The following is a 25226-nucleotide window of genomic DNA, read 5'->3' as shown; positions in this document are numbered from 1 at the left end:
TCAGCTCCCATTAAACCAGAACTCAAGTGACAGTAATCTGTATGGATTAGAGTAAACACAACCTTAGTCATGATCATACTCGTCATAATGGTCCTAAATGACTCATGGCAAGATAACTAGTTAATACTGCAGAATTCCTCTTAGTTGACGCTGTTCTTTAGTGATGCAAATATCCATTTGGGGCTCATTTAACCAGCTGGTAATGCAGCTGTGAGGATGATATTATTTTCAACATGTTTTGTAAACTAAGAGAAAAAGGTGATTCAGAATCTTGAAAATGACATTTTTAAAATGCAGTTGCACAAAATAAAAAAATCATAATAAATCCCTCCAAAAAGTTTCATAACAGATTAAAATGCAGAGTATAGAACTGATTAACAACAGTAAGTTTATTTAAACCAGATAAAAACAGGTATAATTGGAAATAATTTGTCTAAATTTCAGGAGCAGGAGTGTTTCTCCATACACTCCCCTGCACTACTATCTGACTGGCCCAGGAGCCGCCACCGGTCCCCTCTGAGGCCTTCCTCAAACCCCAGCCTCAATTCATGCTCCAACCATCTGCCATTATCTACTAGAAATGCTGTCAAACCTTTATGCGGATGTGGTCCCAGTTAATTAATCTGAGGTATAATGTTCACTCATTTTCTCAGTGTAACTTGTAAAAGTTATGACCAATCAAATAAAAACATTAAAGGGCCTCAGATTACATTTATCTTGTAAAGCAGACTGACAGACTTACGTGCAGCAGCGCAGTAATAAACCGTGACCAGCAGAAGCAGCAGTCCCACTGTGGCCTTCATGTTTACTCCTCTCTGGATGTGATGATGTCCTTCTGTTGTTGCTGTAAGAAGTGATCTGAATGTTAAATGCAGTCTCACACTCACATAAAGGGCCGTTATAAGATGTTTGTCACTGTGAGTTTTTACTGTCACTAAAACACAAAGATTAGAAATCACCAACCAAGCGACATCTCTGCAGCTACTCCACACTGCTTACAGAGACAGATAACATCAAGAAATATAAAAGTATTCGACTCAACTAAGTAGTTACATTTAAAATATATTAATCTGAAATGAGATGACCCAAATGCATACTGTACAAGCAGAAAACGCACCTTTTATGAGGACAGTCCAAAGTCCAAAAGATGCAACAAGTCCAAACAATGCAAAAAAAGCAAAACAAATCCAAGTAACAGACGAGAAGCACACAAAGGCAGATCACTGAGGAGTTAAAGAAATGCCACGTTAAAGATTAACGGGAGATGGCTGGAAAATCAGGATTATGTAACAATAGGAAACGGGAGGGAAACTAAAGAGAGTGAATGGGAGAGAAGAAAAACAACACAGAGGAAGTAAAACTTGACACAAGACACAAAAGAAACAAGCTAACACATTAAAACAGGAAGTAAGTAAACACTGAAGCCAGGACACAGAAAACAGACTCTGTGAAACACTGGGCAAGGCTTTGAGACTAACACAAAGAACTACAATGAATAAACCTGAAGGCAAAAGACTAAACAGAAAATAAACAGGAAGCAAAAGTCAATCAAGAGATTACAATGGAAAAATTAGAAATAAAGTAATCAAGTGAAAAGTTCTAAATAATCCTAAAATCCAAAAACTCCCATGACGGGGAAAAAAAAGCCTGACACGAAAAGAAAGGAGTGAAAGAATAATTCCAGTTTGTTTCTTCTATGTATATTTCTTGATTCTAATACTCCTCTATTAACTCTTACACTCCATTTGGTCTTCATTAGGAAACAATACAACACCCGTTTATCAGAGTCTCTCCTGTTCCAGCACATCCCAAAGGTCCTCCTTTGGATTGAGTGGTGACTGTGGAGCCCATTTGAGTACAGTGAACTCACCGTCAGGAGCCTCCTGCATAATAAGCAATGATAATAATCATTGCTTCCTGCCAGGTCCACAGTGAGCTCTTCCAACTTCTTCACCACTGAGCTCTCCTCCTACCTCAGCTTCTGCCAGAAAAATAGACCAGCTTGTTTCGATGACGTGAAACCTTTAGACCCGAGCCTTCCACACAGGGTGAGAAAAGACCGTGGGAGCTGTTTATCAGTAATGGAGGCCAACTGTGAAGGAGAAGGAGGCATGGGTCTATCTGGGTATTCACATGGGAAAGAAAACCCTGTCATTTTGGGTCGAGGAGAAACAACGTCCAGTCCACAGTTGTCAGAATCTGATCAAAAGTCTGCTGATACAACAACATCCAGTGAGGACAGCGGGCAGCCGTGCCGCGCTGGCAAGCTGGACCTGATTCAGGTGGTACCACATGATCCTGTTTGTGTAGTTACAGAGCAAGTTTTCTCTCTTTTCTTTTTTTTTTTTAAATGCGTGTGAATGACAGTACAGAGTCCTGCTGCTGTTAATTGATAAATTAACTGGTTCTTATAGCACTTTTCTACTCTAACTGAGCACTCAGAGTGCTTTATAAAACTTACCTCATTCACGCATAGTCAGGCACTTTTTTCTGTCTGATGCACCAACCTTCAAGTTAGGAGGCTAGCCCCATTCTGCTACTTTATCCTGTTTCTATAACATTTCTTTGTATATACTATAAATGTTGCTGAAGTTTGAGCCTGTTCATGATTCACGTTTCAAATTCCTCCTTTAAAACAACATTTCTAAATTTTATTCTGGTTGGCTGCCCCACACAAACGGTGGCTGATATGGAGTGTCCAGAGCAGTCATAGAGATTACACACTGACCTCATTATTTGAAACTCTGGCCATGTTTAATATAAGAATCTGCGACGTAACAGTACGTGTGTAACAGGATAGTAATGATTTCATTCAGGACTTTTTTTATCAGGTCACAAAAATGAGTAACATGGAGGTTACATAGATATCTTAGTTGTTGACAGTGCCCATAGCAACTATTAAAAAATATAACAACACATGAAGTTTCATTCACCTTTCATTCCTCACGTTAAATTCAATTTTATTTTTTAGATTACAATACATCTCGCAGTCTGTCAATCTTATTTCGATTGTCACCTTTAAAAATGGTTGTTGCATTTTCTTTAGTAGCCAGCAGGGGGCAACTCATGTTCAAGACAGGAAATTATCCAGGGCTGTGCATTTCAGTTGGTTCGTGTATTTTGACATTATAAACATGTAGAACGACAGAGCATTTAAATTTCTGTTTTTGCTGAGCAGATATTTATCCGTGTAGAATTATCTGAAAAAGAGTAACTGTGGTTTTTTCCCACTGTTCTCTAACACTGTGACTTTTTTTGGTTTAGGGTGACCAAAAGTCCTCTTTTCCCCGGACAAGTCCTCTTTTCACGTTCCGTCCGGGGGGATTTTCGAGATTCATAAAAATGTCTAAAAATGTTTTCCTATATTCCGACAGAGGACCCGTGTGTGACTTCATCCCCAAACTGCTGCTTTGTGAGCGCTTGTTCTGCGCTCACAGACAGGACAGGCAACGCTCCTACAGGGTTCGTGCGGGTGCTTGAAATCCTTGAAAATGCTTGAATTTTAATATTGTCTTTTCAAGGTTTGAAAAGTGCTTGAATTTCAGATGTGGTGCTTAAAAGTGCTTGAAAGTGTAACTGTATTTCATTCACCACAAATAACTATCTGACTGAATAGTTTTCTTGTCAGTTAGAGAAATAAAATGAGTCGCAAAATGTAAAAGCAAAATTTCTCCGCCTGGGCTGCCTTGCGCCTCTGTCTGTTTTAACGTGTGACCCCGCCCCTCCCCCGGACAGTCGGGGATAAGTGCGCTAACATACCTGTAGGTTGCTGTTTTAATGAGTGTTTGACAGAAAACGACAATGGCGGAGTTTTTGTTCTCCAGTCGCATGATAGGTGAGTGCTAGTAAATAATTTTCCAGTACGTGTACGTTACACATGCTATTTTTTAAATTCTGTTTATTATTTCGCTAGCTATCAAACCCGCGGGATAAATGATTGAAATGCAGTGAGTGTGATGCAATACAGCAGCGCTATTATAGCAGTTAGTTATGGCATGGAGATTTATGGAGCATGCTGTGAACTTAGCTAACATTACTTAGCAGTAATATGGGTTACTTTACTCAAGTGAAAGCTTTAAACATTAGCCCGATACATAGCTAGCCAACTTAAGGCTTTACTACGACGGACCCAGAGTCTCCAATTCAACTTTTGTCACAAGTACTGACTTCAAACTATATACCAGTTTTTAAACTGTGTTGATAGGCCACGTAAAACCAGAGTTATGATCAAAAGTACACGCGATGTTTTTTTCCTAAATAAAACAGAGGCGTTTACTACGGGAAGAGACGGTAAAAACGGCGTTTCCTAAGGACAGCACTAGCAAACACTCTCCGCTTGTGAGCAAAAAAGGAAAAAAACACCCTTCCCTATTTGTGTCAAACAATCAAAAATATATATGGAAATATATATGGAAGAGGGGGGAGTTTTAGGAGTGAGCGAGTGAAAGAAAGAAAGGGAGAAAGTGAGTTTTCACAGGTGAGAGACTTGTGATGTTTACAGTGTTTGGAGTCTCAAGTTAGTGTGTTGTCTTGTGTAGTTAGTGTGTAGTGTAGTCGTTGTTTTGTTTTGTGTGTCAGTTCTACTAGTGAATGTCACAGTTGCTGCAAAAAGCCACCAAAGGCAGATTTCAGTGTAAATGCTGTCTCCAGGTGGAAAACATTAGGAGTGATACACCTGCTGTTGTCATACCTGCAGAGTTTATCCCTGTGCTGGGTGAAATAATGGTAATATGAGGGACCGATCCATATGGTCACAAAGAATAGTCACTTGTTTTTGTGCTACCAAGTTCCCCAGCTTTCATTCAAAATGTGTTTATCGTGAGCACCGACACATTAAACTACTTAAACATTATAAATGGCTTCAAGCTCACACTGAGGCCTGTGGGGCAGCATCAGCCACTGAGACAGTAGACAAATGTCTTTTTGTATATGGATATTTCATACATTAAGGCTGCCTGTTTATTTAAGGGAGATGAACAATACATTATAATTGTACTAAATAATATCACTGATGATAGATTAAATAAGTGGATTTTAGGTAAATGCTTGTGCATTCTTTAAGTCGTATATATTAAACTGAACTGAGTATGCTATCTGTTCAAAGCCTCCCAGTCAGTGCTGTTCTTCATGCCTGTCTGACTGTACATGATGTAATTAGCACGAACACTAAAGGTGATCATTTAGGACTTCAGCAATAATACAGACAGCAATGTAGTTAAACATCTTACAATTAGTTTTATTGGGAATTAACTTAAAAAACAAACAAACATCTGTCTCCTATTTTTTGTGTCATACAGGAAAGAAGCATCAATATCTGATGAGAAGACTTAATAATTTCTTTTCTTTTTTTCAACAGAAGATGAATATCTCTAACAAGTTGATTTGTTCACATTTGCACATCTTAATTTTTTAAGTGAAATATGTGTTTTGAGTTTACTATATGTATCTAAGACAACCTTTTCCTTTTGCAGTATTTTTCTGTGGTGCGTTTTTCTATGTTATAACAGAAGGGGAACAAAGGTGTTTAAGTTCACCTAGGATGATTTATTTTAAATTTTCACATGGTCTTACTGAGGTGATGTGAATTGAAGGGGGGGGATGCGCTGGAAAAACTTGAAAATGGACCTTGAAAGTGCTTAAAAAGTGCTTGAATATGACCCTGAAAAAGGTGTACGAACCCTGCTCCTAATATCCCAAAGCTCAAGTCCTTCTTTCAGACGAACTGCAAAAGAAATTTCCCTCCTACCGACCATAGCTGGACATGACCATTGGGCATACCGGGCATGGGTTTTTTTTTTTTTGTAACGGTACAAACAATTAAAGGTGGTGGATTGGCCAGATGCTGGCCGATGTGTAAAAATAACTCAGTTGCTTGGTGGTGCTCCTTCAATCATGAAACTGATCAATGATCAGCTGATTGGCTTTTCTGACACAAGTCCCGTCTCTCTTGTTTGTTTATCGCCCACTTTGCGCCAGAAAGAAGACCCAGCGGATGTCGCGTTAAACAACAGCAGCACATTTAAAGTTGATCAGCTGTTGTTAGAATTTCTTTAATATTAATTTCTAGTATCAGCTGATGTTTGCTGGAGCCACAGCTGTAAAAGCTGCTGGTCATGATGTCGGTTTGGTTATCTGGTGAGAGGGAAACATGAAGATGAAACCAGGAGATGTCCTTACTGAATCGTCAGAGCTGAACAGGTGATGGAGAAACAGGTTTACCTTTTAGGTGACATGGATGAGTTGAAGGGAAGTTATGAACTGTTTCTGAGAGACAAATAACACCAGGATCCTTTTTTTAATGTAGCTGACAGCTGGTAACTGTGCAGGGGCGGGTCTAGCAAAGTTTTGCCAGGGGGCCAGGTAGGGTATTAACAGGGAGAGGGGGGCACAAAGAAGTACTTTTCTTTCTTATTCTCATTTAAAATGTCTAGCTTTTAATAAATAATTATCTAAATCTTACAACCGAAGTTTTTATTTGATGTAAAATGTATAGAAATCATACATATACCAACAAGACTGTGTACGGTCACAACTGCGTCTGTTTTCATTCAAAGGCTTTATGGTTTTTCCTATAATGCTGTCAGGGTCCTGAGTCTGAGCGACCCAGGATCCCTGAGCAGTTATGGACTAATATTATAATATATATTTTGTATTGCTGTCCCTCGTTCTCCCTGCTTGTATGTGTGTGTGTGTGTGTGTGTGTGTGTGTGTGTCTGAGCACTCGTTTATAGGTGCCTTCAGGCCTGGTGGGTGTGGCCCTGCTAGGGGACTGGCCACACCCGAAGCCACGCACCTGCTACTGATCAGGCCTCGTCGGGGGAGCTACTTAAGAGAGTCTTGGAGCTCCCACCGGCGCGGGATCATTGTGTGAGACTCCACGTTAGTCACCCAGTCTAGGTCTAGTCGTTTAGTGCATGCCTGTTATTGTTTAGTGTCCTGACAGCTGCCGCTATTGTTTCCCGCAGGAGGAGCGTGGGTGGCCTGAAGAGCAGCGAGCACCGGGAGTGCAGACACGGGAGCAGAGAGCACAAGGAGGACACGACACGGGAGACTTGGGAAACACGGGGATTTATTGTTGTTTGGTACCACACTCTGTAAATAAACGCACTGCTTGTACATAGAGCACCGCGACTGGGTCCTTCCTTCCCCACATCCCCACGGTCTGCCATGCCAAACCGTGACAAATGCCTAGTGGGCCAGTCTCTAGTCAAAATGTCCGGGGCGATTTTATGTTTCTTTAAGCAAGTTCTTCATGACTGAGCCAAGTGTCCTCTTTTTTAGACATCAAAATATGGTCATCCTACTCCACGAATCCTTCTTTTTCAAGTTTAAAGGACAGGGACGTTCGCCCAGGCCTGAGTCACCGCTGATGAAACTCTCTCAGGCAGATAAATTAAAAGCAGGAAGAGCCGCTGAGGTGACTGGTTGCTAAACTGCAGTTCATGCAGAGATATATAATATTTTATTTATTATGGGCTGATATCGACATATTAGCAAATAAGACGGCATCTTTTAATGTGAGTGGCCAATATTTATCTGTTCAGTCATATCAATTTTGTGCTGACTAAATGTGCTGACCCTTAAAAACCTTTATACAAGATATTTTTCTTTCCTCGAACAATTTAATGAAATGATTATTAAAACACAAACAAACAACGAACACTAAAAAAATAACCGTGTCCCCTGTCAACCAAAATTGTGATTTCACACACTGACATGGACCCAGAACTTTATAACCGCAGCTATCTTAAACTTGTCTAGCAGTCACTGAAACGTCTGGAACACCGTTCAGTTTTAATAGCTTTAAGCTGAAAAGCAATTCATGGTGTTGAGCGTTACTACAGAAACGTATCAGAACACAAGAGTTCATGTTCAGGTTCCACGAAACAACCGCTGCTTTCGGCCTCACTCCAGTGAGATACTGGAGTGGGGCTGCTTTTTTTGCAGGGAAAAGATGAAGTGTGGAAATTTCTCACTAAAATTAGCAAAAACAAACAAAACAACCCACACCCAATTCAGAGCCGAGCATTTTTATTGAAAAGTTCCTGGAGAGAATCTAAAACATGAGTACGTGGGTTGTTTTATATATATGTGTGTGTGTGTGTATATATATATACATATATTTATTTGTAAAATACAGTCATTATAAAAATGCTGGTAGCGAAGAATAACATAACAGAGACTGTTATTATGCTTGATCGTGGACACTGAAGAGCATTGTTAGTCACTGTTCTGCTCTTTGTTAAAAGCGTCTTGAGCCCAGGTGACAGTGTGACCCACGCAGAAGCGTTTTCCTTTGGCTGTATGGATCCTGCAGGGATATTACAAAAGAGTTAGTACTGAAAATATTACGCTGTGTCTCAGTAAAATGTTCGTGCGATTTGATTTGTGTTCAGAAACTGTTATTATTACTCTAATTACTCATTGTGGTGACATACACAAATGCTTTTTCCAGACAGCTGCTGTGAGTCTTGGTGACAGAGACTATGTTCTTCACTGGTATGCGTCCTGTAGAGAAATGGAAACAGCATTCTCCAGGAGCCAGCTCATCCAATCCTTCAGCTGGAAGAAAGAAAAAGAGCCACATCAGTTCAGTGACCTCAGCATCCTTCATGTTAAAATTATCTGAATCTTAGCAGGTTGAATTAACCTGCTAAGAAGCCTCTGGACAAAAAATGGCCAGAGGCCTTCTGACTCTATGAACACTCTATATAGAGAGTGATTAAACACAGCCTTAGTTATGAGTGTACAACTCATGATAACAAACTAACCCTGCAAAATCCATCTTAGTTGACACTGTGCAAAACCTCATCCTTGAGAAAGACATGTTACAGAGTTAAAGTGACATCTGAAAGCCTAATATCATGTCTGTGGTACAAATGTATCTTTGTTACACATGCATATTTTATAACCAAAGCCAAAAAACAACCTTTTTAAATGTAATTATTCAAAATAACAGCACACCAAAAATCATAACTAATCTGAGGTTAATTTAGTCAAATGCAAACCTTGTAAGTCATGCAGTTTATGATGATTACTATTAAATTAGATAAAAAATGAAATAAAAACATCAAAGTGCCTCAGATGGCATTTATCCTTAGCCACATGCAGACTGACAGACTTACGTCCAACAGCCCAGCAATAAACAGTGAGCAGCAGAAGCAGCAGTCCCACTGTGGCCTTCATGGTGACTTCACTCTGGATGTGATGATGTCCTTCAGCTGTTGCTGTAAGAAGTGATCTGAATGTTTAATGCAGTCTCACACTCACATAAAGGGCCGTTATAAGATGTTTGTCATGGTGAGTTTTTACTGTCACTTAAACACAAAGATTAGAAATCACCAACCAAGCGACGTCTCTGCAGCTACTCCACACTGCTTACAGAGACAGATAACATCAAGAGATATAAATGTATTCGACTCAACTAAGCAGATAAATTTAAAATATGTTAATTTGAAATGACAAGGGTGTTGAATAAAATGAAACGCATACTTAACCAGCAGAAAACGCACCTTTTATGAGGACAGTCCAAAGTCCAAAAGATGCAACAAGTCCAAACAGTGCAAAAAAGCAAAACAAATCCAAGAAACAGACAAGAAGCACACAAAGGCAGATCACTGAGGAGTTAAAGAAATGCCACGTTAAAGATTAACGGGAGATGGCTGTAAAATCAGGATTATGTAACAATAGGAAACGGGAGGGAAACTAAAGAGAGCGAATGGGAGAGAAGAAAAACAACACAGAGGAAGTAAAACTTGACAGAAGACACAAAAGAAACAAGCTAACACATTAAAACAGGAAGTAAGTAAACACTGAAACCAGATACCATGACACAGAAAATAGACTCTGTGAAACACTGGGCAAGGCTTTGAGACTAACACAAAGAACTACAACGAATAAACCTGAAGGCAAAAGACTAAACAGAAAATAAACAGGAAACAAAAGTTAATCAAGAGATTACAATGGGAAACTAAAAATGAAAGTAATTAAGAGAAAAGCTCTAAATAATCCTAAAATCCACAAACTCCCATGACGGGGGGGGGGGGGGGGGGGGGGGGGGGGGACATGAACATGACACAAAAAGAAAGGAGTGAAAGAATAATTCCAGTTTTTTTCTTCCACGTGTATTTCTTTTTTCTAACATGCCTCTATTAACTCTTACAATCCATATGGGCTTCATTAGGAAACAACACAATAACGATTTAGCAGAGTCAAATGACTTCACAGTAGTCATGGGCACCTGCTCCAATCAGAAGCTGGGTGGTCTGAGGTTCCATATGTCCCAAAATTACACACACTTGACACTTTATCTTGTACAACATGCCTTTATCAGGTTTTCCCTCATTTTACCTTCAGAGCTGTCTCAGTTCTTCATGGCACAGATTCAAAAAGATGCTGAAGAAATTTCAGAATTTGGTGAGCAAATTGTGTGCTGTACATCCATGATGTGTCTCTCCTGTTCCAGCACATCCCAAAGGTCCTCCTTTGTATTGAGTGGTGACGTGGAGCGCATTTGAGTACACTGACCTCATTGTCATGAGCCTATGAAGTCATTACTTCCTTCCAGGTCCACAGTGAGCCTTTCCACACAGACAGAAAACTTTTTCACCACTGAGCTCTCCTCCTGTCTCAGCTTCTGCTAGAAAAATAGACCAGCTTGATTAGAGGACCTGAAACCTTTAGACCTGAGCCTTCCACACAGGGTGAGAAAGGACCACGGGAGCTGTTTGTCAGTAATGGAGGTCCAGGTGTCTGATATGGACTGTCCAGAGCAGTCATAGAGATTACATGAATATACGCTGACCTCATTATTTGAAACTCTGGCCATGTTTAATGTAAGTCTCTGCGATGTAACAATACACATGTAACAGGAAATAAAGATAAAGACAGTAATGTAAATAAGTAATTTTATTTAGGACTTTGTTACCAGGTCACAAAAATAAGTATGGATGTCACAATGAAATCTGAGTTTTTAACAGGGCTCATAACAACTATTAAAAATATAAAAACACATGAAGTTTCAATCACCTTTCATTCCTCGAGTTAAATTCAGTGTTATTAATACAGCGCCATACATCTCGCAATCTGTCAGATTTCTTTTGTCACCTTTAAAAATGGTTGAAGTCGCATTCTTTTAGCAGCCAGCAGGGGGCAACTCATGTTCAAAAAAGGAAATATTCCGGGGCTGTGCATTTCAGTAGTTTCGTGTATTTTGATATTCTTAAAATGTAGAACGACAGAGCATTTAAATTTCTGTTTTTGCTGAGCAATAAGAGATATTTTTCAGGATAGCCGTGTACAGTTATCTGAAAAGGAAGTTTTTTCCACTGTTCTGTAACACTGTGACATTTTTTTTGGTCAGAGGGGTCTAGATGATACTCAACGAATCCTTCTTTTTCAGGTTTAAAGGACAGGGACGGTCGCCCAGGTCTGAGTCACCGCTGATCAAACTCGCTCAGGCAGATAAATTAAAAGCATTAAAAGCAGGAAGAGCCGCTGAGGTGACTGGTTGCTAAACTATATATATATATATATATATATATTTTTTTATATATATATATATATATGGCATATTTTAATGTGAGTAGTCAATATTTATCTGTTCAGTCATATCAATTTAGTGCTGACTAAATGTTCAAAATTTAATCTGAAAGCCTTTAAAAATTTTATACTGGATATTTTTCTTTCCTCGAACAATTTAATGAAATTATTCAAACACAAACAAAGAAAGAACACTAAAAAAAAATTGTAATTTCACACATTTATATGGACCCAGAACTTTATAACCGCAGCTATCTTAAACTTGTCTAGCACACAGTGAAACGTCTGGAACACCGTTCAGTTTTAATAGCTTTAAGCTGAAACGCAGTTCATGTCAACGGTGTTGAGCGCTACTGCAGAAACTCATCAGAACACGAGAGTTCATGTTCAGGTTACACGAAACAACCGCTGTTTTCGGCCTCACTCCTAATCAGAAGGCCCTGTGTCCGCTACCAGTATGATAAGCTACTGGATTTTTTGGCAGGGAAAAGATGAAGTGTGGAAATTTCTCGTTAAAAACAAAACAAAACAAAAAAATAAACTCCTGATTCAAAGCCGAACATCTTTATTGAAAAAACATGAGTGCGTGGGTTTTTTTTTTTTTAATATATATACACAAAGCATTTTGTAAAATACAGTCATCATAAAATTGCTGTTAGCATGGGTTAACATAACACAGAGCTTTATTATGGTTGATCATGAAATCTGAAGAGTATTCATTCAACAGCAATCTGCTTTTGCTTAAAGGCTTCTTGAGCCCAGGTGACACTCTGGCTCACACAGATGTGCTTCCCGGCGGCTGTACCGATCCTGCAGGAAGATTACAAAAGAGTTAGGACTGAAGATACCACGCTGTGCTTCGTGTGTTGATGCATTCGGAGTTTCTTTTTTTTTTGGGGGGGGGGGGGGGGGGGGGGGTAGGTTTTCTTCCCCTTTTATTTTCTTTTTTACCATTCGGTACTTTAGCAATCAGAATTATTGTCTGAAGGCCAAGAAAGATGTCCAACTGATTTATATTTCCATAATTGGGTCATTAAGGCATTTGCCATATTGCTCCACTTGATAGATCTTAATAACAATAATATTAATAATACTTATTATTATAATTATTGTTATAATTATTGTTCTTGTTGTTGTTATTATATTAAATAATAATAATAATAATAATAATAATTAGCATTATTATTTATTAATTAATTAATTTAATTTTCTAAGTTATTACAGACTGGACAGACATGAATGGGGGATAGGAAAGGGAGGGAAAGAAAAACAGGGGCAGAGGGACAGTGAGTGGAGACCCTAAAAAAGCATGCACACTGTTTTGTGTTCAGAAATTACTATTACTGTAATTAGTCATTGTGGTGACATACACAAATGCTTTTTCCAGACAGGCGCTGTGAGTCTTGTTGACAGAGACTATTTTCTTCTCTGGTATCCTTCCAGTAAAGAATTTGAAACAGCATTGTCCAGGAGACATTTGAACCAATGCTTGAGCTAAAAGACAAAATAAAAAGACAGTAATAAATTCAGTTTGATAGCAGCATGTGTCAAAGGTGTCGAGCATTGTTGCTGAAACAGAAAGGCAGTGACATTAACACTGTCAGAGAGCTCAGGTCCTTTATGATATACACTGTAAACTTCTGATGTATATGGACAATAGTACTGTAACTCGATTCCACAACCACAGCAACTCAGCAGAACATGTAAAGTTACAGATTGGGGGGAGGGGGTGGGGGGGGGGGTGTCACTGAATGCTTGATATCGATTCAATACCTGCAGAGCTCCAAACCTCCTCTGGCATTAACCGCAGCACAAAAACTGTGCGCTGGGAGCTTCATGGCATGGCTTGCATGGCTGAGCTATATGTCTAATTTGTTGCTGGCCCAGTACTACTGTACATATATGTCAGAAATATGAACAAAGGAAGCATGCTTTCTTTAAAACAAAAATAAACTTGTTCTTCCTCTGATTATTATCTTTCGACCTGTTGTTCAGGTCAAACTGTCACCTTGTTTCTAAACACGCCACAGCTTTTTTTTTCTATCTGGATCAAACGGTCATAAAGTAAACACATACATAACCTCAAGTCATGTATGTGATAAAAGCAAAAGTTTGTCTTTGTGACATTTTAATGTGTTTTGTCATCAAACTCAAAAAATTTAAAAATGACGTTTTAAAATAACTCAAAGCCCTTTTGAAGTTTTTTAATAACCTCACCCACGTAATGTGAAGTTCATTCACAATAATCAGTTAAAGTTTTTAACTTGCTTAAAAAACACATGAAAAACTTTAACAACCAGATATAATCTGAGGTTTATTTATCCTGGATGCAAACCCTCTCAATGTTGTATGATGATTACTAATAAAATGAGATAAAAATCTAATAAAAACATTCAAGATGGCATTTATCACTACTTAAAAGCAGACTGACAGACTTACGTGCAGCAGCGCAGTAATAAACCGTGAGCAGCAGAAGCAGCAGTCCCACTGTGGCCTTCATGTTGATTTCACTCTGGATGTGATGATGTCCTTCGGCTGTCGCTCTAAAAAGTGAACTGAATACTTAATGCTTTGTCACACTGATATAAAGGGCAGTCTTAACACCTCTATTATAGTGAGTTGCCTTTTTGGGTAAAAGGAAGTGTAAGAGACACACCACCACTTAAACATGTAGATTAAAGATCACTCACCAAGCAACACCTCTGCAGCTCCTCCACATCGATTATGGAAACAGATAACATCATGGATGTTCCATCTATTCAAATTAGCTGAGAACGATGACCACATTTTTAATTTTTTTAATTAAAGTAATTTTGTTTGAGAAGACATGAGTAACAGCATAATGCCTGTTTATTTCTGCCGTATGATTCTTTATAATCCCCAAAATCTGATTCTGTTCATCTGGACATAGCGTTTTCAGTGCAAGAAACATTTTGTCACTCATCCAATTACTTGTTTAGTCTCAGCTCGACTGCAGGTTTCCCCAACCTTATAACCAGTACATTTGCATAATGACTGAAACTAGCACCACTGACTAATAATGGGCCGTGAGGTCAGTTTCATGATCATTAATATGCCAGCTATCATGACCTCCTTTATAATGTTTGTGTGACAAAGTGGGTGAGAACACCTTTTGAACAGAGTTAAAAGCTGGATATTCTTAGTTAACATTCTTGTTTTGATTTAGCCATATCTCATATGTATTCTGTAGTAGGCAAACATGTACTATCCCGGGTTTGTTTATGTTTCGCACTATTACAGATTATGTAATGTAACATCTTGGTTTAAATCAACTCTGACAAGTTTGTTAATTGTCTAGTTTGAACTCACCTTACCTACCTGTGTGCCAGGAACAATAGGAGGAAATGTAGTTTCACTTCCTGTATTTATAGCGTCCAGGTTAGTCTGAGGTCACAGGAAGAGACCAGGTCAAGAAGGGGGAGAATTCTTGTAATTTGATAAAGTCAAATTACAAGAATTGTGTTTGTTGAGAAATGGATTTATTGTTGTGATATGTATTGACTACACCTTAGTTTTTATAGCTAATAAAGAGTAGCATTATACGTTTATGAGAATGGTAATATTTGTCTTACCTACTGCATGGAATAGTTCAGAGGAGAAATTGTTTGGATAGCTGACTATTTAAGCAGAAGAACTCTGGTGTTATTGGGAGAAAGGACCAGGTCAGTATAGCTGTGTGCATGTGACCATAATTTCCGTTGATTTAAGTTCAGTTATGTTTATTTTTACTGAGTTAATTATGGAGTTGAGTTTCTTATTTATTTTTGTAAATATTGTTTGGTCACAAAAATGGTGACTAAATCACTCGCTACACTGGACAGCATGGTTACTACTTATTCTCCAGCCAAATGGCTCTACAGTAGTGGGCACCCGCTACAATCAGCAATGACAGTAACTCGTCACTCGGACGGTAACAGGTTGCATATGTGCACACATATATACATTCAGTGAACACAGTTATGCACACTGTACGGAGTTGGACCATATTTATTGTATCACGTTTTTCATTACATAGATTCAAAAAGGTGCTGAAAACATTTGGAGCGATTTTTTATCAAGATTGACATGGTAACATCACACACTTCCTGCAGATTTATTGATATTATTTATTAATTTGAATCTCCTGCTCCAACTGTCGTGGAACTTTTTAAATATAGTCTGCAACATGGGAGGAGCTGTGATCAAGCTATTTATTACTGCACGCAGGAGGTCACACACACATCAAAACATAACAGGTTCATAGCGTTCTAACCTTGCAGCGCCCCTTTTATAACACCGCACAAACTCTGTGTATCGTTTCAGTTACAATAGTCTTTCAGCTGTTGCTGAACAGAGGAGACTCCCACTATCCTTTCCCAGGCCAGCAGGTGCTGGTGCTGGCCCTGAGCTCACATCCCTCTGAGCAAAACAGTTAGCAGATAACATAGTAAAACATCATTAGGCCTAGCTAAGCAGTTTTCACAAGGTCATGCTGACACATACTTGCTTCATCTTAAGCAGGCAGATATACAAAAATCATACAGTAAGATTCTAAACACATAAATCTAAATGTGAGGATAAACTAGAATTTTTCCATAACACAACAACTCTCAAAAGTCAGCTATTGGACTGAGATCTGTGACTGTGGAGGCCATTTGAGTACAGTGAACTCAGTGTCATGTTCAAGAAACCAGTCTGAGATGATTTGAGCTTTGTGACATGGTGCATTATCCTGCTGGAAGCAGCCATCAGAAGATGATTGCAGGGCATGCTTGCAGGACGAGTCATCACTTACATTTCTTTGAATTCTTTAATAACATTTATCAAATGCCACCTTTTTACTGCGGTTGGAAAGCAGCCATACTGGCTCATGCAATATGGGATCATCAGTGCTTGATTTGTCACATTACTGTAAAGTCAGACTGTAGCATCTACACTCCCTGGGGTGAAAAAGTTGCTACCCCACATCAGGGTACGTTGAGACAAACATTTTGATCCCCTTAAAGTTTTTCTCAGTTCACACCTGGGACAGTCAGATTACCTGTGCAGTGTTTATACTGTCAGAGTGCAGGCAGATTCAGTTTTAGACCATGAGAGTCCACATGTGCCCAATGAGCAATGTCATTTGTTCAAAAACACACTGCAATTAAAGCGTATCCTTTGCATTCAAAATTTCCGTGTGTTCATATAGTTGTGGTTTATGTACACTCAATCTGGCCATAATGAGTGTATGTAAATTTCTGACCACAGTATTAGAGAGATTCCTGGAGGGCATCGAAAGCGAAACAATCGTGGGTTTACTTATGCTTTGCAAAACATCTTAGAAAATACAGTCATTATAAAATTGCTGTTTAATCTGTTCACAGATTAAAATAACTAGAGCTTTATTATGGTTGACCAAAAAGCTGGCCTCATGAGGGATCATGCTGGGGATGGGCAGAATGCCTCAATGGTCTGTCTCACAAATCTGGAAGACACTTATAGTCGTTCCTGTTCATTTTTGTAATTTACTCCATAAAAGCCACAACAAAAAGAATTTCTTTCCTGAGATCCTCTACCAAGGTTTTCACTGCAGCCGCGTTCAGTAAACTCTGTATTCCCATTCATGAACATTTCTCTTGATTGTCGAGTTTGAGAATGATACACGTTTCTCCTCAAGATGTGAGGGAAAATATTCTGCAATCATCCACTTTTTAAAAAATCTTCTGTCTTCTCTAATACAAGTTAGACATTAAACTGCTTATTTGTCACGTAATACCAGGAACAGGCCTCACTTGGCCATGAAACTGCTCTCACTCAATTGTTCAGTTGCTTTAAGCTTCTGAAAATGGAGGACTGTGAATGAAAATGCCTACAATTCTTAATTAATATTATACATCTGTTGATCCCCTTCACTGTTTCAGTTAAAATCCAATGGTGAAATTGCAAAAATGTGTCATTGTGCAAAAATATATGGTTAAAAAAAAAAAAGTCAAAATGTAGCATGTACTTGTTCCAGGAGCGAAAAACCTGTGACCCTATATCAGGCTATGTTGTGCTCAGTAGGTAGAGTGGTCGCCCCATGATTGGAAGGTCGGGGGTTCAAATCCACTGAATGGCTACCGAGAAGCACCCCTGAGCAAGGTACCGTCCCTACACACTGCTCCCTGGGCACCTGATTGGTGGCTGCACAGTGCTTCACTGAGTGAATGGGTTAAATGCAGAGAGATTAATTTCCCCACGGGGATCAATAAAGTATACATTATTATTACAACATGAACTTCTGTATGGATGTTGTTGTTCCAGTAAGGACTGTATGTTGCTATGCTAACAACAAGCCCTAGATCACAGGTAACATTATGGGCCATCTGAACCAAAGGAAGAGAGTTTTTAAAGTTGGTGATCAGCAGGAGCTCAAGCGCATGCAGAAGGTACTCAGAGTCTAGCTCAGGGAGGCAGAGAAGCCTTGCAGGAGTCAGCACAGACTGTACTTCCTCAGAAGGCTGGTGTCCTTCAACATCTGCAAAATGCTGCTGCAGATTTTCTATCGGCACAAAGAAGAGGGACATTTCACACCTGTACAAAATCGTGAGGAAGGCAGGCTTCATTGTAGGAGCTGGATATCCTGACATCAGTGCCTGTCTGTCTATGTTGTGACAAACTTTTCAAATGTTTTCTCACTTCATACCCGGGACAATCGGCTGACCTGTGCGGTTTTAATGCTTCATTAACTATTCACTAACTTTCTTAATGTTTAATTCCCCACAATGAAACTTCTTTCACTAAGTTAAAAACGTCCATGCATGTTCTTACAGTACACAAGTTTGTGTACAATCGTCCTGAGATTCCTGAGTTCAAAAAAATAATTAAAAGTCCCAAAATTAATGTGACACTACATACACTCATTATCGACATGAAAGTTCTGACCACAACTGCAGATACTTGTTTGTTTTTTTTAATTGAAACATTCTTGGAGAGGATTGCAAGCAAATCAAGAGCACATGGGTATATTTATGCTTTGCAAAGCGTCTTGTAAAATACAGTCATTATAAAAATGCTGGTAGCGAAGAATAACATAACAGAGACTGTTATTATGCTTGATCGTGGACACTGAAGAGCATTGTTAGTCACTGTTCTGCTCTTTGTTAAAAGCATCTTGAGCCCAGGTGACAGTGTGACCCACGCAGAAGCGTTTTCCTTTGGCTGTATGGATCCTGCAGGGATATTACAAAAGAGTTAGTACTGAAAATATTACGCTGTGTCTCAGTAAAATGTTCGTGCGATTTGATTTGTGTTCAGAAACTGTTATTATTACTCTAATTACTCATTGTGGTGACATACACAAATGCTTTTTCCAGACAGCTGCTGTGAGTCTTGGTGACAGAGACTATGTTCTTCACTGGTATGTTTCCTGTAAAGAAATGGAAACAGCATTCTCCAGGAGCCATCTCATCCAATCCTTCAGCTGGAAGAAAGAAAAAGAGCCACATCAGTTCAGTGACCTCAGCATCCTTCATGTTAAAATTATCTGAATCTTTAGCAGGTTAATCTACATTAACCTGCTAAGGTTCATAGAGGCCTTCTGACTCTATGAACACTCTATATAGAGAGTGATTAAACGCAGCCTTAGTTATGAGTGTACAACTCATGATAACAAGCTAACCCTGCAAAATCCATCTTAGTTGACACTGTGCAAAACCTCATCCTTGAGAAAGACATGTTACAGATTTAAAGTGACATCTGAAAACCTAATGTCATGTCTGTGGTACAAATGTATCTTTGTTACACATGCATATTTTATAACCAAAGCCAAAAAAACAACCTTTTTAAATGTATTTACTCAAAATAACAGCACACCAAAAATCATAACTAATCTGAGGTTAATTTAGTCAAATGCAAACCTTGTAAGTCATGCAGTTTATGATGATTACTATTAAATTAGATAAAAAATGAAATAAAAACATCAAAGTGCCTCAGGTGTTATTTATCCTTAGTCACATGCAGACTGACAGACTTACGTCCAGCAGCCCAGCAATAAACAGTGAGCAGCAGAAGCAGCAGTCCCACTGTGGCCTTCATGGTGACTTCACTCTGGATGTGATGATGTCCTTCAGCTGTCGTTCTAAAAAGTGATCTGAAAATTTAATGCGTTGTCACACTCATAAATAGGGCAGTCTTAACAGATCTGTCGTAGTGACTTGCCTTTTTGGGTAAAAGGAAGTGTAAGAGACACAGATGCAGATCACTTAAACATCTAGATTAAAAATCACCCATCAAGCAACACCTCTGCAGCTCCTCCACCTTGAGTATAGAAATAGAAAACCTCAAGTATGTAACATGGATTCAACTCAACTAACAACGATCACTAAAAATATTAAAATAATTTAATTTCCTTATAATAATTGTACTGCATCTGTAATAAGCCTTTTACACTCCAATTTCACTATCATATGACTCTACAGTACTCATAGGCACCTGCTTCACTCAGAAGCAATGGAAGCAAAATGGAAATTTTCCATTTCTAAAAACTGAAATGATAAACAGCTGCTGGTATGAGGTTCCAGACCCCCCAACATCACAGTCACCTGACACTTTAGCAGCTATACCTTCATCACACCAGGTTGAATCAATCTGGCTTCAGAACTGACTCAAGTACTCATGCCTCAGGTTCAACAAGATACTGGAAACATTCCCGAGAGGTTTTGGTCCATGTTGACATCAAATAGTTGCTGCAGATTCGTTGGTTGTACATCCATCAAGCCCCAAAGGTTCTCCATCTGAATGTGAAGGCCATTTGAGTACCGTGAGTGCGCTGTCATCTTCAAGAAACCAGTTTCAGATGATTTGAGCTTTATGACATGGCACATGGGTGTGGACCCAGGGTTGTGAGTTTTTTGTGGGCAAGCCTGGGACCACGACAACTATCCTGCGGGATGCAGCTATCAGTCAATGGGTAAACTGTGGTTAAAAAGTAATGGATGTGGTCAGCAACATTACTCAGCCTGTGTTGGGACTAAGAGGCCCAATAAAATATCCCACACCCCATGACACCACCACCAGCAGACAAGGTAGGATGGATCTCATGTTATTTGAACTAAATTCTTAATCCACCATCAGGCAGACTAACCAGACAAAGCCTTTCTTCTTCATGCTTTGATATGTTGTGTGTTCAGAGATACTCTTCTGTATCTGCCATTGCCTTTCTATCAGCTTGAAGAAGATGAAGAGGCTGCTTTTAGCTTCTCCCTTGACACAAGGGGCCACCACAACTAGTTTAGTTGTTAGTAGTTTGATTTGGTTTTACACAGGATGCCTTTCCTGACACAACCTCAAACAGCATTTGAGCTCGAATCAAACCAGCATTTTTTTTTCCAGCCAAGCAAACGTGACAACTGCAATGAAAGCTAGTCTGGCCTTTCTCCTCTGACCTCTCACATCAAAAGTGTATTTTTACCCAAAGAACCGCTTACAAGATATTTTGTATTATTTAGACTGTGTCTAATCTCTGTGAACTCTAGACATGGCTGTCTAGAGTTCACTGTCTAGAGGCTGTCTAGAGGCTGTCTAGAGTCTCTAGACAGACTAAGTCTGTCTAGAGACTCTAGACATTACATTGCACACACACTGTCTGTCTAGAGACTCTAGACAGACTTAGTCTGTCTAGAGACTCTAGACAGACTTAGTCTCTGTGAACTCTGTGAACTCTTAATCTCTGTGAACTCTAGACATGGCTGTCTAGAGTTCACTGTCTAGAGTCTGTTTAGAGGCTGTCTAGAGTCTCTAGACAGACTAAGTCTGTCTAGAGACAGCTATGTCTAGAGTCTGGCTCTAGACATAGCTGTCTAGAGCCAGACGGGCTGGGAGAAGCTCCCAGCCCGTCTGGCACCAACAGCCAAAGTTCAAAGCCACCTTAATTCACCTTCTTTTGTCATTTAGATGCCCAATTTAATTTTCGTCAAATTGTCTTGACCACGTGCACACGCCTAAATGCACCAAAGTACCGCAATATGATTGGCTGATTAGTATTAATAAGCAGTTGAACAGGTGTACGTAATAAAGTGGCTAGTGCACTCTTTTATAAGTCTTTGCAACTTTGAATTTGAATTCAGTTGTGAAAAACAGATTATCCATTTTTATATTCCAGCATGCACGTGTGCTCTTACTGGTGCTTCACTGACAGCTGAGCCTTTTATGTCAAAATCTTAGTCAATGTGGTTGCACGTGGTGTGGATTTATTTCTGTTAGCATTATTTAATGAATTCCACAGAACAGAGCAGCTATGGGAAAGTCATGCAAAACAAACAGAAACAAACATCAGTCAAAACTGTTTTATTCACAAGTGAAGGACAGTTCAGAGATGAACAGGCGCAGACAAATGTTTAACCACAACCTTTGGTTCCTGTTCATGTGTTGGTGTGACGAGCATTTGTCGGTCAGACCGTAACCACTGCTACTGTTATCACAGGAACAAATTTTCTCTCTTTTGCATCAAACATCATTTGGGTTGCTCTGCACCAGAAGAGACTGAAGTAAAACACAAAAAGCAAATACCTTAACCCTGTCGCTGGCCTCCATGCTGCTTTGTGGTTGACGCCCCAGAAAAATATTCCATCACCATTTTCTGAAGTTCAGCTGTAAGTGAAGCCAGAAACAAAAAACTGCATTTATACACTAATTTCACCATGAAATTTGAATAGGAGTTTGCACTTTCCTCCTTATCTGTAACGATTTTTGAATTATAGAGCCACAAAAAACAGTGTGTCATCCCCCCCCATCCCAATCCCCCCACTTCAGAAAAGTCTTAAATGTATATATTTAATGTAATTTCAAGAAAAAAACAGAAGTCAGTACCTCAAATTGTTGGAATTGTGATTAAAACAGTAGGGTGGTCAACGAGGCAACTGAAGTGCCACTGTGAGGAGGCGTTTCCTTGAAAGAAAGCAGTGAATCATTATTACGAGAAAACTGAAACAATGATGAAGTAAAAAGTTGCAGTAAAATGGCTCTAACCTTTCAGCAGCCCCAGTAAATGAGAGGCAGATCTGCTGAGAAATTAGAATGTACTCTTTTAACCACAGCCCAGCACCTTTCGTGATACCATCTCAACTGATATAGCTGACAGCGACAAACAGAAAAGATTGTGTGAGATTGCTATTTGTGTGTTCCATTGTAAGCCTGTTGCCCCTGATCTTATCACAAGGAAGCAGCTTGTGGTTCAGAGAGGAATCCACACAACGACTGCATATCTGGGTATTGTAAAATTGTAAAATATAATACCCATTACACAACGCATGGGTCTGGGTACATGTGCGTGGTGCGTCTGTAATTTCACACATTTGCTTGTGTGAAATTCCAAAGATCAGCATAAAATTACAGCTTCGACTCTCAGCTCTGGTCTCACCTACACAGTTTTAACTAAAAAGTAAAGCTAAAGGTTATTCAAAGTAAAAGCCTCCAACCTTAATACACAAATACACATATCTGTCTTTTTTTAGCATAATTCAGAGTGAAATTATTTATTGTGTTTTTTCTTTGTATTTGATCATGAGATCAGATTGGCCTTTGGTTTCACATAGTCATTGCTGAACATGTTGCTCCAGCAAAGTGAGGAAAAAGGCTCACGTGGATGGACTGCTGTTATTTATTTTATTTATTTGTATTTATAATATTATTTATATATTTATATTTATTTATACATTTTCTTTATGTTACCTCTGGTAGTGTTTTTTGGTAGTGTTTGCGCGCGCGCATGTGTGGTTGTGTGTTTTATAAATCATGTAATAAATATTATCAACAGACAGGGGTTTTCCCTCTTTCTCTCAAATGTGCTGTATCCTTCGGCTTTGAATAATTATAGACTTTTTTCTAATCTTTCTTTCATCAGCAAAATATTTGAAAACATTTTGTTTTTAATCAGCTGAATGAATACCTTTTATCTCATGGTCTTTGTGATAAGTACCAATCAGGTTTCTAACCAATCATAGCACAGAAATAGCTCTTACTAAAGATAAAAGTGACCTGAAGATCAACAGTGACTCACACGGAGTTTCAGTCTGAGCTCGATCGCCGTTTCCTTTGACTGCGTGTCATAATATTTTAATTCAAAGGCTTCATTATTCAGTTGGTTTAACAGGTCAGGGTCTTGTTTCAATCAGTAGCTTTAGAGCCGCACAAGCAAAAAATCAGTCAGGGGTTCCTCGAGCCTCGGTTCTTGGTTACTCTGGCATAACGCTCTATTTGGAGGATTGTCCAAATCATCAGCAGCCAGAGTCCTTACACATGCAAAGCACTTGCCCCCCTCAGTGCAGCTCTGACTTGCTCAGTGTCTCTAAACCAATTATTTCGGGCTCATGTGCAGTCCTGTGCCCTGATCGTACAGTGTCGATATAAACTGCATGAACTATGTGCCCTTTGCTAGCTGACTCAGTGCTGCATGTTCTCACATGAGAATCTGTTTTTAGAGACGATGTGCTGTAGTTCTGTAAAATTAGCAGTGATTCTGTGGTTTCAGCTTACATTTATCAGTCAACAGTTGCACAGTCTATGCATGGTGATAAAGTTTAATGTCATGTTTATCAGATTCAGGAACTTTTTGGTTCCAGCATCAAGTCCACCCAGCGTCTCAACAGGAAACGCTGCACTTTCTCACCTCACAAAATTTGCCTGACAACATTTCTTCATTTTGTTTATAAATAGTTTTGCACTCCAAACATGGTTACGAAGCTGAACCCGGAGCCGACCCCGATGCGTCCATCAGAGTGTGAGTGTGTGAATGTGTGTTTGAAAAAGAGCCTGAGTGAATGAAGCCTGTAGTAAGAAATCACTATTAATGCTTAAGTACAGCTAATAACACGCACTTAATGAACAGGAAACAAGACTGCAATGATTCATTTTAGGTTTATTAGTAGTTGCAGTATGACACATGAAAAAATCACTATTTTTTAATTTTCTATGAATTATTTTAACACATTCTTAATGATTATAAAGACATTTCACAAAGAAAAGCAGCTTTTGTCTCTGGATAACTATGAGAGCATTTTTCATGATTTGTAAATGTTTAGTAATATTTAGCAAATTAATCCGTGATAAAATATTAGCAAAATATTAGTAGCAGCTTTTTGTTCTATTTTGTCTCATCATTTGGTTCATGTTTCCATGTGAACCCCAAATGAATCAGAAATATTGAGTTACAAGATGTTTTTACGTGCCAACTGTTTCTCACTCAGCGGTGTAACTCCAGCAGATTTGATGCACTGATCATGTTTAAAATTGGCCATGTGACACTTGGTTCAATTCGGGTGTACAAAAAATAGCATCGGTTCACCTCAAGGTGCTTTTTATTGATTTGAATAAAGATTTTCCAGTATTAGTCAGAGAACCTCAACAATCAGATAACATGCTTGAATCTGTTCTAGTGAAAGTTTCCAGCAGAACACTGATGATAACGTAACACTGTGATGGATGGGAACATGCCATTAGATGGAAATGGAAATGTCTGCAACACAGACTGTAAGTAAAAGTTAGCCTCTAGGTTTTTTTCTAATGATCAGCAGGAGGAAAGTTGGTGTCTGGAAGCTGATGAGGAAATGACTCAGAAAAAACTTTCCTGATGAGCTGATGTCATCAGTCAACAGATTTAAGTCTTCGATAAAGTGTGTTTGTAAATTATGGCTCTTTTTTAATGTAAAATAAGAAATAACAAGCTT

The 25226-nt window shown here is 39.0% G+C and overlaps 3 protein-coding genes across 5 annotated transcripts; all 3 read right to left on the bottom strand.

The window, feature by feature from the left end:
• Window positions 1-8021: 8021 nt before the first annotated feature.
• LOC134631917 (C-C motif chemokine 4 homolog) lies at window positions 8022-10465 on the bottom strand. 3 transcript variants are annotated; one of them, XM_065471536.1, is made up of 5 exons: window positions 9513-9706; window positions 9347-9374; window positions 9126-9227; window positions 8439-8562; window positions 8022-8311 (listed from the first exon to the last, which is right to left on the bottom strand). In XM_065471536.1, the coding sequence occupies exons 3-5, from the start codon at window positions 9184-9186 to the stop codon at window positions 8221-8223; spliced, it is 276 nt and encodes a 91-aa protein (XP_065327608.1). In that variant the 5' UTR covers window positions 9187-9227; window positions 9347-9374; window positions 9513-9706; the 3' UTR covers window positions 8022-8220. The 3 variants fall into 3 exon arrangements, with proteins under 3 accessions (XP_065327608.1, XP_063336558.1, XP_063336557.1); XM_063480488.1 differs by lacking the exons at window positions 9347-9374; window positions 9513-9706 and adding an exon at window positions 10351-10465; XM_063480487.1 differs by lacking the exon at window positions 9347-9374 and having other exon boundaries at window positions 9513-9704.
• Window positions 10466-12167: 1702 nt separating this feature from the next.
• LOC134630247 (C-C motif chemokine 4-like) lies at window positions 12168-14078 on the bottom strand. The gene is made up of 3 exons (XM_063477410.1): window positions 13981-14078; window positions 12912-13035; window positions 12168-12351 (listed from the first exon to the last, which is right to left on the bottom strand). Exons 1-3 carry the CDS (start codon window positions 14039-14041, stop codon window positions 12258-12260), a joined length of 279 nt encoding a protein of 92 aa, XP_063333480.1. The 5' UTR covers window positions 14042-14078; the 3' UTR covers window positions 12168-12257.
• A 4437-nt stretch (window positions 14079-18515) lies between these two features.
• LOC134632320 (C-C motif chemokine 4 homolog) lies at window positions 18516-22148 on the bottom strand. The gene is made up of 4 exons (XM_063480996.1): window positions 22072-22148; window positions 19539-19654; window positions 18862-18985; window positions 18516-18734 (listed from the first exon to the last, which is right to left on the bottom strand). Exons 2-4 carry the CDS (start codon window positions 19597-19599, stop codon window positions 18644-18646), a joined length of 276 nt encoding a protein of 91 aa, XP_063337066.1. The 5' UTR covers window positions 19600-19654; window positions 22072-22148; the 3' UTR covers window positions 18516-18643.
• Between the last annotated feature and the right edge of the window lie 3078 nt (window positions 22149-25226).

This window comes from Pelmatolapia mariae, linkage group LG7 (assembly GCF_036321145.2).
Source record: "Pelmatolapia mariae isolate MD_Pm_ZW linkage group LG7, Pm_UMD_F_2, whole genome shotgun sequence".
Taxonomy (NCBI): domain Eukaryota; kingdom Metazoa; phylum Chordata; class Actinopteri; order Cichliformes; family Cichlidae; genus Pelmatolapia; species Pelmatolapia mariae.
The sequence above is the reverse complement of the archived record's forward strand: the minus strand, read 5'-3'. Positions and strand labels throughout refer to the sequence as shown.

Bases quoted from the DNA above. Each gene is read 5' to 3' on its own strand.
- LOC134631917 (XM_063480488.1), bottom strand. From the start codon at position 9,186: ATGAAGGCCACAGTGGGACTGCTGCTTCTGCTGCTCACTGTTTATTGC. The intron at 8,563-9,125 runs GTAAGTCTGTCA...TCTTTCTTCCAG, and splicing joins TTATTGCTGGGCTGTTGGAC to CTGAAGGATTGGATGAGCTG. The intron at 8,312-8,438 runs GTATGTCACCAC...ATATCCCTGCAG, and splicing joins TGTCTGGAAAAAGCATTTGT to GATCCATACAGCCAAAGGAA.
- LOC134630247 (XM_063477410.1), bottom strand. From the start codon at position 14,041: ATGAAGGCCACAGTGGGACTGCTGCTTCTGCTGCTCACGGTTTATTAC. The intron at 13,036-13,980 runs GTAAGTCTGTCA...TTTGTCTTTTAG, and splicing joins TTATTACTGCGCTGCTGCAC to CTCAAGCATTGGTTCAAATG. The intron at 12,352-12,911 runs GTATGTCACCAC...ATCTTCCTGCAG, and splicing joins TGTCTGGAAAAAGCATTTGT to GATCGGTACAGCCGCCGGGA.
- LOC134632320 (XM_063480996.1), bottom strand. From the start codon at position 19,599: ATGAAGGCCACAGTGGGACTGCTGCTTCTGCTGCTCACTGTTTATTGC. The intron at 18,986-19,538 runs GTAAGTCTGTCA...TCTTTCTTCCAG, and splicing joins TTATTGCTGGGCTGCTGGAC to CTGAAGGATTGGATGAGATG. The intron at 18,735-18,861 runs GTATGTCACCAC...ATATCCCTGCAG, and splicing joins TGTCTGGAAAAAGCATTTGT to GATCCATACAGCCAAAGGAA.